At 38.1% G+C, this 17019-nt stretch overlaps 1 protein-coding gene and 1 non-coding gene across 2 annotated transcripts in view; one reads left to right on the top strand and one right to left on the bottom strand.

The window, feature by feature from the left end:
• Vps53 (VPS53 subunit of GARP complex) overlaps window positions 1–17019 on the top strand; it is a 151799-nt gene that overhangs the window by 29534 nt on the left and 105246 nt on the right. Inside the window, exons 5-7 of the mRNA XM_076869888.1 lie at window positions 4232–4318; window positions 7644–7759; window positions 9668–9787. Coding sequence (XP_076726003.1) covers window positions 4232–4318; window positions 7644–7759; window positions 9668–9787 — 323 coding nt within the window. The remainder of the gene's footprint in view (window positions 1–4231; window positions 4319–7643; window positions 7760–9667; window positions 9788–17019) is intronic.
• Window positions 13224–13358, bottom strand: LOC143411086 (small nucleolar RNA SNORA42/SNORA80 family). Its single transcript, XR_013092803.1, has one exon. It is a non-coding gene; the product is annotated as a small nucleolar RNA SNORA42/SNORA80 family (small nucleolar RNA).

Genomic DNA, 17019 nt, shown 5'->3' on the forward strand with positions numbered 1-17019 from the left:
AAGGTGTTCACTCCCTAGCCCTGTGTTCCTTCCTAAACAAAATGTTTTTTGATATAGGTGATGTTATTTTCTGTTCTAGAAATTATGAAACTGTCCCTCTAGAAGGTTAGTGGTTTAACAGAGATCATACTATTCAATGGCAAGGCCAAGCATCAAATCCCAGTGCTAAAAAACTCTTGCTTTAACTAATACAGTGCATTGTTTTCTATGCAATAAATAGGAAAGAAAAGAACTAGCAGGTAGATGGGAAGGTGGAAAATAGAAATGATAACAGAGTGATGAAAAATTTGTAAGTTTCTTCCTAGTAACCTTGGATTTAGCATCTGTTTTTTTTTCAAAGAATAGTCTAAAGCCATACCAGTTCTTCTGATAATGAACAACCTTTTCTCCTTCCTGCAGTGAAAACAAATAGGATCTCAGTTTAAAATCTCTGAAAGACTGCCTGTGGACTCACAGAATAAAGGCAATATAATTCTTTGACAGAGCAAACTTCAAAATTAGATGCATTTTAAGACTAGAGGCAATGTTGATTTCTTAAAGCATTTCCATTGGTTCAGAGCCCCTTTATCTACACAGGAGGCTAACAACAGGTCTTCAGAAAATAAAAGTATGGAGAGGAGAAGAAAGCAGTAGAGCCTGGGCCAGATCCCATATGCTTATCTTCTTTGAACATGATCTAGTGTGGCTTGAGAGCCTGTTCAGAGGCTCCTTCAGAAGGCAAGGAAAATTAAGAGTAAGGGATACACTTAATGATGCACAGAAAAAACAGCTATTGTAATTGGTTTTGCCGAGACTTGGAAGCTAGCTCAGTGGGTTGCTTTTCATATCCTGAATGTAGATTTTAAGTTAAAGAGGGCCACCATAGAAAGTGCTGCCTAATAACACCCTCAGATGCAGGCTGCAGCCACACATCGGTGCATGATTCAGAAAGTCCATGTAGAGGGAGAAATTCAGAGTAGATTGAAAGCAGATATTTTGGGGCAATTAGTTCTGTTTTTAGTCCACATCTAGTTTGGAATGGAAAGTAGCTACATTTTATTTTAAAGAGTGTCTAGGGACAATGCCAGAATCAATCTTTCAGCACATTTTCTGATTACCCAGGTAGTAAAAGTATTTTAGTATTTTTTAAAAATAAAATCCTTTTATAGTTCTTGTGATTCTTCCAATTACAAAATGTTCTTCTCTGTGTTATTGATTATTAGAGGTTAGATATCAAAACTAGGGTGTCTATGAGAATGGACTTTCTTGATAGAATGAATACTTCAAGGAACTTTTTGACTCTGGAAAATGAATTATATTAAATTTCACCAAATTTAGTACATTGTTATAAAAAGCAAAAGTACTCCAGCCTGAAAAAAAAAATCTGTAATCTGGCAGACTGTTTATCTTTCTTAAAGACTATGAAATGTAAGATTGTGTGAGTCTTATTTGTTTGCTGGAGGAAAAAAGTGCTACTTTCAGTGGAGACAGTTCTGGTAGGATGCCAGATTGAGAATAAGGGGGGAATAGAGATAGAACTCTTTCCCTTAGGAAGGATGGTGTGTCCTTGTTTAGACTTAGAAATCTAAGTATAGACCTTAGCCCTTTCTGCCTTCCTGGCTGAATGTCATGTGTTCGGGGTGTTTGGCTATGTCAGCACGTCACTATGTTTGGCTATGTCAGCACGTCACTATAACATGACATGACCTGCAATATCACAGAATTTTATGCAAGCCATGCCCAAGAAGATCAGTCTTTTCTAGTGGTCAGTTGCCTGCAAGGTCTCCAAGGTACTTTTTCATATAACCCAACAGTTTTTAGAAGTGTTCAGTGGATTTAGAATTTACTGACACCCTTGGAACATCTAGGGCATTAGACTCCATATTAGCCAAATAGATTGTATCAGTAGCAAGTGTGATGCTGTGATTTTGAACTAATGCTTGTAATTGATCCCGGAAATTAGGGGGAGTGATGGGTGTCAGTTCACTTCATACAGAGCAATAATCTCAGCATTGCCACTTGTATGATTGGCTCATTTTTTTCTCTTTTCAGTTCTGAAGATTGAACCTAGGGTCTTGCTAGGCAAGCACTCTACCACTGAACTACACCACCAGTTCTTTTTAAAATGTATTCTGAAAGAAGTTCTCACTCAATTGACGAGGCTGTCCTCCAACTAGCAATCTTCCTGCCTCAGCCTCCTGAGTAGCTGGAATTACAGGCATGCAACACTGTCCCTGGTGGTATTTTAAATCAGTTGGCAAAAATTTGTGGAATTCCAGCTATGCTGTAGCTTTGGCTGATGCTGTAGGCAAGGTGACCATATAGCTTATTAACAACATCACTTTTGACAGTGAGAGGGAGTTGTTAGTAATTATACTGAGTCAGTAGTCATCTACTGTGACTGTCCTGGCTAAACTAGGATGGATGAGTGCTTTAATTATAGGACACATTAGAAAGCTATTCATGTCCTTGGTGTATACTCAAAGGATTATATAACTCTTGTTAGACAGCTAATCCTTACACTTTAGACAATGCAAGAAAATTATTAAAAAGTCCTTCTAAAATTATTCCATTGTACCTCTTGCAATGAGTTTCTCTTGTACTGATTTATATAACAGACATTTATAGGCATCTCTTATCTTTAAAAATTACTCCCTTTAGCACTGGGATATAGCTCAGTGGTAGAATACTTGTCTTGCCTGAGCAAGTCCCTGAGTTCAGTACCCAGTTCAAAAAAAAAAAAAAAAAATTCCTTTACTCATCTATTGTTCCATTTTCTTGTCTTCTCATAGCAAAAACTTGTTGGAAAAGTAGTTTATAGTAGGCATAATGCAAACTTTTTCTGTTAAAGACCATACAGTAAATGTTTCAGTTTTTGTGGACCATATAGTCTCTGTGGCGACCATCCTCACTAGGGTGAAAAGTAATCATAGATAATACCTGAATGAGCCATTTCCCCCCAAAAAAATTACTTGCAAAAGCAGATAGCAGACTGAATTTGGCCTACAGGTCATCATTTTCTTGTCCCTGCTCTGTATCGCTGTTCTCTCCATCATGGCACTGTCCGCTTCCATCCTCCTGCACTGCACTGAAACTGCTCTTGTCAAGGTCATCAGCACGCAACTTCCTTGTGGAGTTCAGTTGCAGTTTTCTATCTTAATCTTACATTAATTTTCTACAACATAAGATACAATCACTCCTTTCCTCCTTTAAACACTTTTGTTTGGCTTCTGTGACATCATTGTCCTTAGTTTTCTCTCACGTTGCTCATGATTTTCCTCTTGCATTTTTGTTCTTTTCTTTTGTTCTTTTCTTCTTGACTTCCCAGTGTTAATGCCTGAGGGCTCAATCCCCGGCTTTCTTGTCTTCTCTTTCCTTCCCTGGCATATGGGACATATTCAGTATATTCTTGTTGAATGAGTGAAGAAGTGAATGAAATGCTGCCTGGTGTGGCTGGCACTCCAGCTGCCAAGGAACTTAGAGCAGTGTTTCAGCTGTAGGTCATCCTCAGTCAAGGGACAGTGCAGTGCATGTGTTCTACAAGTATGTAGCACTAACACCCTCCCAACTCCCTCCTGTTGCTGTCCTTACTCACAAAAGATACTATGGGTTGTCTTAGTTTTAATGTGTAGCATCCATATTTATAGGTTTTTATTTCCATAAACACATTTGGCTCACCATTCAAGTGTACCTTTCTAATTTCATTTCATTGGTATTTTAAGTGCAACACTATGGTTGTCTTCAAGGTTTGCTACAATACTGGAACCCCCATACACAGTGCTGATTTTTTTTTTTTTAAGACACAGTCTCCTGGAACTTTGTAAATCCAGAGCTCTCCCTATCCCTAACTTAGAGCCACCTCTATCTCTTTACAGGTTTTGAAGGTTATTGTGCGTGTACGCACACGCATACACACACACACACACACACACACACACACACACGCACAGATGTGCATGTCCTGTTTATTTGTTGTCATCAATAGCATGTAATCACCAAAATAGAGCAAAATGGCTTAGTTTTTAAATTAAAACTTTATGATGCAGATTGGTAAGAGTCCCAAGCATTTGCCTATATCTAAATTCTAGACTCTTATTTCACTACTATTTTGGTACAGTAAAATTGTCAGCATGTGTACAGTGAATCAAGATAGCTTTATGGTAATTTTCTTTTGAGGCTGGAATTGATTATGATGTAGTGATTGGTGCTGTCTTGCATTGCTTCTTGTTTTTCATTTATTTCTCTCATCTAGGCACTTGAAGAGGCCCAGAAAGCTATTCAACAACTCTTTGGCAAAATCAAAGATATCAAAGACAAAGCAGAAAAATCAGAACAAATGGTGAGTTTAGGTTTCCTCCTAGCTTTTTTGCATCCGCAGAGGAAGTTAGTTTCTCTCTCAGTCATGGTTATTAATGAACTTTTTCCCCCACTTCCTGCCAGCCACAGTCATCCACATCTCTCAGGCAAGTCCCTGTGAGTACATTATGGACTGACTCAAGGGGAGCTGCTAGACAATCGTGACTCACTGTCCCTCCTGCACTATATTTTCATTCCCATATTTAAATAGGAAAAGTTTTCTTCTTTTCCCCAAAATAGTTTCCTAGTCATTTTGGATGGTTTTTCTCTAGCATTTGTTTATATCACATATTTCTCAATCAAGATACATGATGATATGTAACTTGGTAGCACACTAAAACTGGTCCTGGATCTGGGAGATGGGGTGCACCCTGCTCAGTTTACATACTTATAGTTTTAATTAAGTTCTTGTTCCTCAAATTTGTGGTCTCTTGGGATGTACTCAGATGGTCACTCTGCTGACCAAAGATCAGCAGTCACCATTGTTATTCCATGGAGACACTGAGATGCAATCTCCTGGATTGAAATTTTAAGTATTATGATGCATCTGGATTTCAGTTTCTTCAACCATAAAATAAGAATGACAGCATCTATGTCAACAGGGTTATTGTGAGAATTAAATATATGAAGAGAACTGAGTACTGGGGATTTGGATTTATGGTCCTTTCCAAAGAGTGAACTACACTCACCTCCTACCAGGGGCTGTTGAAGTGTGATTATTAGGTGACGTGTCAAATGCAACTTTTGCTAGAGTTTATTGTACTCATTTTTTGCTCATAAATCATCTTCTGGTTCTAATTTGCTATTCTGGACTATGCTTCCTCTTCCAGATGGGGCATGCAATGACCTGTCATTCAAATAAGCTGTGTCTGGCATTATTAGATGTCTTATTTGCTTCCCTGGACAGTGCTTTGCTAAGGAGAAGAGGAGGAAGGAATGAGGAGAGAACTGGTATTTGTGCCAAGCATGGTGCCACTTCCTTTTTTTTTTGGCACTAGGGGTTGAACCAAGGGGCACTAGACCACTGAGCCACATCCCCTGCCCTATTTTGTATTTTATTTAGAGACAGGGTCCCGTTGAGTTGCTTAGCATCTCGCTTTTTGTTGAGGCTGGCTTTGAATTCAAGATCCTTCTGCCTCAGCCTCCTGAGCTACTGGAATTACAAGCAGGTGCCACCATACCTAGGGTGCCACTTCCCTTTTTTTTTTCCTAAGAACAAATGAGGTTTATTCCAGAAAAGCAAGGTCAGTGTAACATTCAAAACCCAATATTAACCATGTGAACAAAACAAACAAAATCGGGCTCCACTTATGCTATCCTCCCCTATATTATGTCCAAAAATTGACTCCCCACATATCCAGAGCAATGAGACTCATTTCATTTACTTCTTTTCTCTCATTCACACTCCTTTGTTGCCGAATCAGGGTCTAAGAACTATTGTTCAGTAGTTATCCCATTTATCTATTTTTACTTGCCTGTAAAAGTTGCCTGTACTTTTGGGTCCATATCCAAAAAATAATTGACCACACTGATATCATAGAGGATTTCCTCTTATTTTCCTCTATCTATTTTACAGTTTGGATCTTATATTTAAATCTTGATTTCACTACTTTGAGTTAGTTTCTATGAATGGTGTAAGACACAAGGTCTTATTCTTCTGTGTGTGAATAACCAGTTATCCCATTGCAGAAATTGTCTTTTCCCATTGTGTCTTCCTGGAATCTTTGTCAAAAATCAGTTGATTTGTAATGTGTGGATTTATTTCTGGACCCAATGCCACTTCTTTTTTACATGCAATCTAACTTAGCCCTCCTGATGATCTTATGGACTAGGTTTCATTATCATTATTATTTTGACGATTATCATTTTATAGATTAAAAAACCTAGACTTGGTAAGGCTAAGAAGCTTGGCCTGTGACACAGAGTTGAAAAGTGGTAGAGCTGGAATTTAGCCCTAGACCTGCCTAACTCTAAAATCTAGCATATCATGTTTGGATGCCCATGGACAACAAACAGGGTAAACTAACCATGAGTAATCAGTTCTGCAGAATCGGCTCATGTAAGTTTGACCTGAGCACCCCTTGCTCTACCAATGAGGCTTGTGTTTAGGGAAAAGCAAGTAGCTCAGTTTGTTTAAAGCAGCACAGGACATGTAATGGGAGTAAAGGAGATCCTGGGGATGCAGAAACTGGCCAGCTCTGGTGAGTGCAGTGAGAAAGTAAGGGATAGATTCTTGAGATTAGGCAGAGGAAGAATAGTCAGGATTTAATGGTTGATGAATAGTGCAGAGAATGAGAAGGGACACTAATGACTATGACTTTAAACATAGCAGTTAAAGTCCCTAATGATGTTAGGATTGAAGCTAAAACCATCTACAACTAAAAAAATTAAAAAAAAAAAAAAAAAGAATGTTTCTCAGTTATCATGGCCTTGGTTTAGTCAAAGAGTTCATTTAGGTGTCAGTAAAATTGGAGGACTTCTCCACCTTCTCTGTTGAATCCACTTTTCCCAGTGACTGAAGTACACCTGTTTTCCTAGATAGAGTCTCTTTCTCTCAGGCCTGCTAGAGCAGTACTCTCAGAATTTTATTCCCCAGATTGCCTTATTGCTCCCTAAAGCCCCTCTTCTCTTACAATGCTCCATGTTAAGCTCATGTTACAGGAGTTAAATTTGAGATTTGAAAGCCTTTTTTTTTTTTTTTTTTTTGCTGCAGACCAACCAATAAACCCTAATTCCATTAGTAAAGACCATCTCAGTAAAACTAGCTGCCTCACTCTCCATTTTGTGCTGAACCCAGTAGCTGCAGGCAGAAGTCACACTGTTTTGACCTTATTCAAGAGGAGATATGCTGGGCTGGGGTTGTGGCTCAGCGGTAGAATGCTTGCCTCACATATGTGAGACCCTAGGTTCGATCCTCAGCACCACATAAAAATAAAAATGAAGTTATTGTGTCCATCTATAACTAAAAACAACAAAAAAAAGGAGATGTGCTGAACTTGGCTCCTGCACCCTATAAGCTCTTTGGGTCATTTTGTTGAGGGTGACAAATAAAATTAACTTATTTTTCACCACTGAGGGTTTTGTAACCCTGTTATATAAAGTCTGAAGAAATGCCAAATTAAATTTAAAGGGGCAGATTAGAAATTATTTTGATTTTGAATTGTGAGGATATTTGTGATTTCTCCAGGGCTATCTGAAGGTTTTTTTCCTTGCTTCATGTGCATTATTTTCTTGTGGAGTTGCTCACAGAAGTGTTAACAACTTTCTTAACATTCCTCTTTTCTCTTCTGTTGTTTTTCAATATTTAGGTCAAAGAAATCACCCGTGATATCAAGCAGTTAGATCATGCCAAACGACACCTGACCACCTCAATCACGACGCTAAACCACCTGCACATGTTGGCAGGTGGTGTGGATTCCCTTGAGTAAGCAATGTAGACTTCTCTTTGGGGCCCACAAGAAATCCATCACATAAAGAAAATGGCTTCATAGGTTTATTCTCTTCCCACCATGAAAGGCTCTCTATCCTGCCCACTTTCTGTCCTATTCAGACACCATTTTTTGCTTCTATTGTTCAAAATTTTACAAAAAAGTGAGGTGCAATTGAATCTGAGGGTGATCCAGAATGTACGTGAGAATGATTCCAAGAATGGGATTCACACGTGAGCTATACCATTATGGCAGACAGGGTGATTCAGGTCCAGAATCATTCCCAGCAGCCTATGTTTTGGAAAGTTTTCCTGCTGGTATTGGATTGAGTTGCACAGTCTGTCACCTGACACCTTTGGAAACAGATCTTTGATGTATCATCAACCCATCTTCTTTTTTTTTTTTCTTTTTAAGATTGGGTGTTATTGTGTTGCCCAGGTTGGTCTTAAACTCGTGATCTTCCTGCTTCAGCCTCCCACTTTTTTTTTTATTTTTCCAAAGACAGAAGCTTCCTGTTTGGCTGATAGAGGGAATGAGACATGAGTACCTTAAAAATAGGTTTGAAAGTAGGAGCTGGTTATTTACTGCAAAGGATCCATCCAAATTCTCCTTCTCTAGCATTTCAGTTTACCTCTACAGTCTGTGTCAGGCTGAGAATTTCCTCTGATCTAGCCTCAGTGTAATTTCTTTTCTTTTTAAAGAGAGAGTGAGAGAGGGAGAGAGAGTGAGAGAGGGGGAGAGAGAGAGAGAGAGAGAGAGAGAGAGAATTTTAATATTTATTTTTTAGTATTCGGCGGACACAACATCTCTGTTTGTATATGGTGCTGAGGATCGAACCCAGGCCGCACGCATGGCAGGCGAGCGTGCTACCGCTTGAGCCACATCCCCAGCCCCTCAGTGTAATTTCTTAAAGGACAGAGAAAGAGCCTCTTCACAGAAATGTTGATACAGTATCCAAAATCTTGGGATGATGGGAATAAGGGAAGGCATGGAAGGAAAGAAGAGAGAGCAGACTCCTTTGGAGCACTCCTGGGTGTAGCCTGGACATCAAGGAATCCCTAGTCTTTTCTCGTGCAAGGAGTGATCAGCCAGAGAACAAGTCAGCAGGACTGGAAGAACAGTTTACGATATTCCTTCCCTCAAGTGTCCAGTGGTAGCAACATAACACCTTGGCTTGAACTTGAGCCTGCCTTTTCAAATGCCCCTGAAGGAAAATAATAAATTATACACTTAGTGTAAAAGAACAACCCTGATGAAAAATTTAGATCTAATAGTTGTACTTCCTTGTGTGTAACTGTTGATTTTATCTGCATCTTTTATTTAAGCTTCATTAACCTTACAGTAGGGAAAGTGGACATCTCTGACACAGAGTTGCTTATATTGGCTTAAAACATACAGATTTAACCTGTAAATGTATATAGATGTGTATCCTGAAAGATAGTGTGGTTTGTCCATATGCTACAATCCTCAGATAGTAACATCTCTATCTCTGTTAAAACCCTGCTAATCCCATAATGCCCAGTGCAAATCCAGATTCAAGTTGACAAAGATTCTCCTCCCACCACCTAGTGAGAATCCATCTACTCACACATTTTTGTACCATTTGTAACACATGACTTGTATTTCTATTTAATCTAGCAATTATTTTCATGTGTACTTGACTTTCTCCCTTATTGAATGGTGTCACCTTGAGGATTTGGGCCACATCTTTTTTTTTTTTTTTTTTTTTCAAAATCACCCAGAACACAGCACCATACACATCCAGCATTTGGCAAATGTTTATTAAATTGAGTTGATGTATATTTTAGAGCTAGAGCAATTTTGTCTATATCTATATCTCGTGTCCTTAATGGTTTTTTTTGTTGTTGTTTTTAAAGAATTTTCAACTTCTAATTTCCTTGCAGAGCCATGACCAGGCGCAGACAGTATGGAGAAGTTGCTAATCTTCTTCAGGGTGTAATGAATGTTCTGGAACACTTCCACAAGTATATGGGGATTCCACAGATCCGGCAGCTTTCTGAAAGGTAAAATGTCACTGAAGAAAAGGTCCTCATTTGAGAAAAGATGGCATAGGAAGTGCTTAAGCGCTGAGCTCTACATGCTCATGGTTGAATCTTATTGTATGAAGCAACCTCAGTTGTTATCTAATCTAAATTTGTGTGATGTTGGGATCCCCCTGTAATGCCACTTATAATGTCTTCTGAGCTACCTGTGTCAGACAGCTACTGTTGTATATATGCAAAATTCTTAGTGTCCACATTTGTGAAGGAAACTGTCCCAGTTATTTTCTTGTCACAAATAATCACAAAATCACAAAACTTGTTGTCTTAAAACAATTATTTTGTCCATGTAACTTGGCCTGGCTCAGTGAGAACTCTGTGCTCCATGCAGTGTCAGCTGAGGCAGCATGAGAGGGAATTGGAAGAACCAAGTTCATGGCTGATACATTGATGCTCATTGTCACTGGGAGCTCACTCAGGTGTGGACTGGGATCCCTGTTTTCCTCTGTGGGCTGCTTGGCCTTCCTCATGGTAAGATGGCTGGGTTCCAAGAATGAGCATCCCAAGAGAACTTGGCCTTGAAAGCCACATAGCATCACTTCTGCTGTAGCCACAAGGCTTTCAAGGTTCAAGAGGAAAGAACTCTTCCCTTACCTGCTCAATTGGAGAACTGTCGAAGTCACATTGGTAAAAGAGCATGTAGGCTGGGATGTATGGCTGGGCAATTTTTGTGTGTGTGTGTGTGCTTGGGATCAAGCCCAGGGCTTCACTCATGCCTGGTAAATGCTCTACCCCTGAGCTACATCCCCAGACTTACTGTGACAATCTTTAGAAAATATGCCACCAGAACTTCAGATATGATAAAATTATGACTTTCTCTCTAACTTTATTCTTTCCTTCCTACCACTGTTTCTTTTTAATCTCAAATGCAGATCCAATAAGAAGAAAGATAGATGCTTATAGCAAAGAAATATGAGGCTTCTAAAGGAGGGTGAGGTGTAGTTAATTCATTGCCTTTTCTATTAGAAAACACTAAAGAAGAGATCATGGTGACTGACAAATTCTAACCTTCCTTGCAGCAAAGAAGAAATGAAAGGGCAGCAACCATCATGTTCGAATCTCTTTTTTAGTAAGGCCTGACTGCAGCAGATTTTTTTCTTCTTCTTTCTTTTCCTTTTTTTTTTCTGTATTGGTGATTGAGCCAGGGGTGTTCTACTGTTGAGCTACATACCCAGCTATTTTTATTTTTTATATAGTCTCTCTCAGTTATGAGGCTAGTCTTGAACTTGCGATCCTCCTACCTCAGCCTCCTGAGATGCTGGGATTATAGGTGAGCATCACTGTTCCTGGCCAGACTTCCCTTTTCCTAAATTTCTTTATATTTAATTATATAAGTAATTCATGTGTACATTCTCCTTCATTTAAAAAAGTCAAAAACACAAATGAGATTTAAGTTTCCTTTAACTGTACTTCAAATCCCATTACTCTTCCTATAGAGTGACTCTTATGAATTTAATGCTTATCCCTCTGGAAATTTTTTTTTTTCTTTTTTTGACAGAGTCTCATTATGTGGTCCAGGTTGGCCTCAACTCCAGGAAGTTGATCATCCTACTTCAGTATCCTAAATTGCTGGGACTATAGGCACATGCCCTCTACCTGGCCCTTCAGATTTTTATTTGTTCATTTACATGAATCTATAGTTGCATTTTGTGGTTTTGTTTTAAGTAGATGCCTTTGTACTACTTACTTTGTTCTGAAACCTGCTTTTCATTTTCAACCTAGCAACATATTTTAGGTCCACCTCCCCACATTAATATGTATAGATCTAACTCATTCTGTGCATGGAATTCCAGAGTATAACATTCCACAGATTATTTAACCATTTTCATTTCACTAGATTTTTCCTAATTTTTAAAATATACCTCCTTTCATACATATTCAAGTATTTCTTTAGAATAGATTGAGTCACAAGATTCTATACATTTAAAATTGTGATAATTATTACTTATTCCTATTCCCCTGCCTCAAAAAAAAGCTTTGTATTTTTATAGTATCACCTGTAAGGACATGACTGCCGACTTCCCTGTACTTTCAACAATATTTGATACTATCAGTTTTCATTTGTATCAGTCTGATTGAAGAAAAATGTATCTAGTTCTGCTTTTCATTTCCTGGGTTACCTGTGAGGCTAATGTTTTTTCCTTTTGATGATTGGTCATGTACATTTCCTTGGTGAAGTGTGTTTTAATTTTTAGGAATTCTTCTTCTTCTTCTTTTTTTTTTTTCTTTTATGATACTGGGGATTGAGAACCCAGGGCTTCACACATACTAAGCAATCACTCCACCCATTAAACTACATCCTCAACTCTCTTTAATTATATTTTATTTTGAGACAGGGTCTTGCTGAGATCCCCAAGTTGCCCTAGGACTTGTGATCCTCTTGCCTCAGCCTCCTAAATAGCTATGATTGAAGGCTTTTGCACCACCATACTTGGTTGATTAATAGGAATTAATTATGTATTGTGGATAGTGTCCTATGATATCTAGGTAGATCATGCCTATAAAACCATTTGAGTGTATTACATATTTTTAGATGCAGATCTTTGTTCTTTTAATTTCTTCTATGATAATTAGATATTTTACTTTTTTAATTTTTAAAATTGTGGTAAATATATATAACATAAAATTTATCATTTTAACTATTTTTGAGAGTATAATGCAGTGACATTAAATACACTTAAATTATTATCTAAGTATCGTCACTATCCATTTGTAGAACTTTTTCATCATTCCAAACAGACTGTGTACCCATTAAATATTAACTTCCATTTCTTCCTCTCTCTCCTCTGATTCTATGAATTTGCCTGATCTTGCTATCTTATATAAGTGGACTCAAACAAGATTTGTCCTTTTGTGTCCAGCTTATTTCACTTAACATGACATTTTCAAGGTTCATCCTAGTTCTAGCATGCATTAATTCTCTTCCTTCTTAAAGTTGATATTCCATTGTATTTGTATACAAGATTTTGTTTATCCATTCACCTGTTGATAGACATTTGGGTTGTTTATGTTTTTTAGCTATTGTATTTTTGGTATTTATCATTACCTGCTAAAATGTGAAGTCAATCTGATTCTTATGCCTTTATAAGGTGATCTGTTTTTGTTGGTTTTTCTTTTGCTTTGGTTGCTTTTCAGATTTAGGGCTAGGAGGATTTGGGAATTTTTTTTTAAATATTTATTTTTTAGTTTTAGTTGGATACAATACCTTTATTTTATTTATTTTTATGTGGTGCTGAGGATCAAACCCACGTGTTAGGCGAGTGCTCTACTGCTGAACCACAATCCCAGCCCAGGATTGGTGAATTTTATTAGGATACAGTCCTTTTTTATTTGTATTGCACTGTACTTTTTATATCTTTAATCTAAACACTTATATGTTTCTTTTTAATTTTTTTTTTCCTACTGGGCAACCCACTTCAGTGCCAGCAGCCTACAGGCAGAGGCCAGACAGTGATTCAGGGCCACAGTTTGCTCCGGCATGGGACACTATGAGAGGCCCAGGGGAACAGGAGTTTCTTAAGTTCTAAGAAATTGTTCTCTTTTATTCTTTTCTTTGAGTAGTCTTTATGATTTGTTCTCTCTATTCTCTCCTTGTAGAATTCCTATTACATGAATGTTGGAACTTCTAAATTTGCCATATTAATTTTACGTGTGTGTGTGTGTGTGTGTGTGTGTGTGTGTAGTATAGTGTATATATACTATTTTCCATCTTTTTGCCCTTTGGGACTGCTTTCTAAAAGAATTCCTCAATTCAGTGTTCTGTTTTAATTTATTCTTCACTTTTGTCTATCCTGCTATTTGGCTCAGCTATTGACTTTTTTATTTAATAAGCAAGTTTTTTAATTTCTAGGAAATCTAGCTCTTCCCCCCCCCCCCCATGGATGATAGCCTCTTAAATCTCTCAGAGAATATAAATTACATGTATCTGAAAGGTCTGAATTGCCTGATTTGCATAACTCTCTTTCTTGATGTTAGCATTCTTCAAATATGTGGTGATTCTTAGCTGAAAGCTCATTTTTTATTTTTGACATTCTCTGTTAGTCTGATCAGGAATGTTGTTTTACTGCCACCTAATAGTGGAGAAGAGGTGGGGTGTGCTGCTCGGGTCAGTTGTACAACAGATGGCTCTTGTAAGGTGAGGTGCAGGAGCTGCCAGGTGGTTGTGCCAGGGGCTGATCTTCTGCTCTTGGAGGCTCCCTGTTCTTGGATGTTATCAGTAACTCTGGCTACTGCTGAGGTTCTCAGACCCAAGGGCCCACACCCAGTGCCTGACTATGCATTCCGGATGAGGATGCAGACGTGGACACTGGCTTAAATGTTTCTATTGCAAGAGTCCAGTATATCCTGCTGGAGTTTGCCTCAGGATCCCCTGCTGCTCCTGGTATCCACCACCTTCCTGTCTTTCATTTTTAAGAAGCATTGTTAGGCATTAATGTTTGTCTTTAATCTTGTCCCACCAGGAAGTCTTCAGAGTGTCTAGTTTACCACTTCTTCTCTTGCTTGGTTCTGGATTTTTATTCAGATATTTTCAAATTTCTAAGGATTTGAGGCAGGAAAGGGAGGTTACAACATGTGCTCAGTGTGCCACCTCATAGTGGAAATGCCAAGAAGTTACTAAGGAATGTCGGAATAGAGCTTGGCAGAATACTAGGGAAATCACCACCCTTTCCCTCATCCTTCCTAACCCCTTCACACATAGAGCTGGCTGATTGCCTTATCAGACTAGAAATGTGAAGCAGCCAAGAAAGCCCATGAACAGAACTGTATGAGCTGCAAGAGAGAAGGAAGCTCTGATGGAGAAGGCAGGCTTGCTCAGTAGGTGGTGAGGATCATCATCTCTCATGATGATCTACAGTTGATACTTTTTCCCCATTCATTCATTTTTTTTTCCTTCATCTATCTTCCAGACCTTTACTATCTACCTTGTATATTCTAGGTCCTGTGCTGAGGTAATAAAGGCACCAAGATAAAAAATACAAACTCTCTGCCCCCAAAGAGTTCACCATTTTTGTATGGAGAAGAAGAAAGACACTAATAGAAAATTCTAGTATAGCACAGATGCAACAAAACTAGTATGTACTGTAGAAAGTATATACGATCTTGGGAGAGGAATTGATAGAGTGAAGCAGGGAGTGAGGGTGGGTTTCACAGAAGAGTTCAATTTTAATATGAATCTTAAAAGGAGGATCTTACCACCAAGATAAGAAGTGGTAGGGGAGGGGGAGGACATCATATCATGGTACTTCTGCTGCATAGGTAGATATGGTCACAGTTTATATGTCTTTCTAAAGACTTTATTTTGTGGATAGTAAAAACTTTTTTAAGCAGAAAGGGACATGGTCTCATTTATGTTTTATAAAGTCTGATGGATTATATATACAAGAGGTAGAGATTAGGAGAATGGCATAGCCTGGAAAAGATAAGAACCTTGGGAGAAGGTGTGTTTAGGAGTGAGCTGCCAGTTGGTTGTATGGAAGGAATATGACACATCATTGATATCAGGAATATGACAGAACCGACATGTATAGCAGCATAGATATTCGATAAGGTTGTCAAGACTATTCAATGAAGAAAAAGCAGTGTTTTCAATAGTGCAGGGGAAGTTGGATATCAACATACCAGAGATTAAAGTTGGATCATAAGCTGGCACCATATATAAAAATTCATTCAAAATATATCTATGACTTAAATGTAAGACATGAAATTATAAAATTCTCAGAACAAAATATAGAGCAAATCTTCACAATATTGGATTTGGTAATGATTTCTTAGATAATGACACAAAAGACATAGGCAGCAAAAGAAAAAGTAAATAAAATGGATTTCATGAAAAATTTTAAAATCTGTCCATCTAAAGCACTATCAAAAGAGTGAAAAAAGCAACCGACAGAACAGGAGAAAGTATTTACCAATCCTATTATCAGACAGAGCTCTAGAATATATACAAAACTCTTAAAACTCAACAACACAAAAACAGCCTGATTAAAAAAATAAGTAAAAGACTAGAATAGACATGTCTCTAAAGAAGATATACAAATGGCCAAAAGCACATGAGATAATTAGTTCAGAATCTCTAATCATTAGAGAAATCCAATCAAATCTCACAATAGTGAGATACCACCTAATACCCGTTAGAAGGCCACTATTTAAAAAAAATCCCAGGGCTGGGGTTGTGGCTGGGTTCAATCCTCAGCACCACATGAAAATAAGTAAGTAAAATAAAGGTATTGTATCCAACTACAACTAAATAAATTTAAAAAACAGTTGAGTGTGGTGACGCACACCTATAATTCCAGGAGCTTGGGAGGCTGAGGCAGGAGGACCAAAAGTTCAAAGCCAGCCTCAGCAACTTATCAAGGCACTTAGCAATTCACAAGACCCTGTCTCTAATTTTATATATATAATATATGGGCTGGGGATGTAGCTCAGTGGTTATGCACCCCTGGGTTCAATCCCCAGTATCATAAAACCCAACATAGGAAATAATGAGTGTTGGCAAGGATGTGGAGAACTGGAAACTCTTGTGCACTGTTGGTAGGAATGTAAAATGGTATAGTAAGGCAGTTTCTTAAAAGATGCAATGATGCACATTTGTAATTCCAGCTATCAGGAGGATGAGGCAAAAGGATCAAAATTTTAAAAGACAGCCTGGGCAATTTAATAAGACTCTTTTTCAAAATAAAATAATAAGAAGGGCTAGGGACATAGCTTATTGTTAGAACACTTTCCTAGCAAGGCCCTGAATTCAATCCCTTGTTCTACAGGGGAAAAAAAAAATATTAAAATTAGAATTACCATGCTATCCAGCAAATTCACTTGTGGGTACGTTCCCCAAAGAATTGAGAGCCTATCTAAAAATATCCAGGAGATATTAGTGTACCCATGTACTAAAATGCCCTTGGATAAAAATGGCATGTTGTTTACTCATAACTTAGGCACATCTTCCCCTACACAGATTGAGCATCCCTAACCAAAAACTTTGAAATCAGAAATGCTTTGAAATCTGAAACTTTTTGAATGCTAACATGACACTCAAAAAAAGTCTGTACAGATATTTCAAAATCTGAAAAACTCTGAAATCGGAAACACTTCTGGTCTCAGGGAAACAAATCAGAGTTATTCAAATTGTACTTTAAGCTGGGCATAGTGGAGCATGCCTGTAATCCCAGTGGCTCAAGAGGCTGAGGCAGGAGGAT

The sequence above is a fragment of the Callospermophilus lateralis genome, chromosome 11 (assembly GCF_048772815.1).
Source record: "Callospermophilus lateralis isolate mCalLat2 chromosome 11, mCalLat2.hap1, whole genome shotgun sequence".
NCBI classification, from domain to species: Eukaryota; Metazoa; Chordata; class Mammalia; order Rodentia; family Sciuridae; genus Callospermophilus; species Callospermophilus lateralis.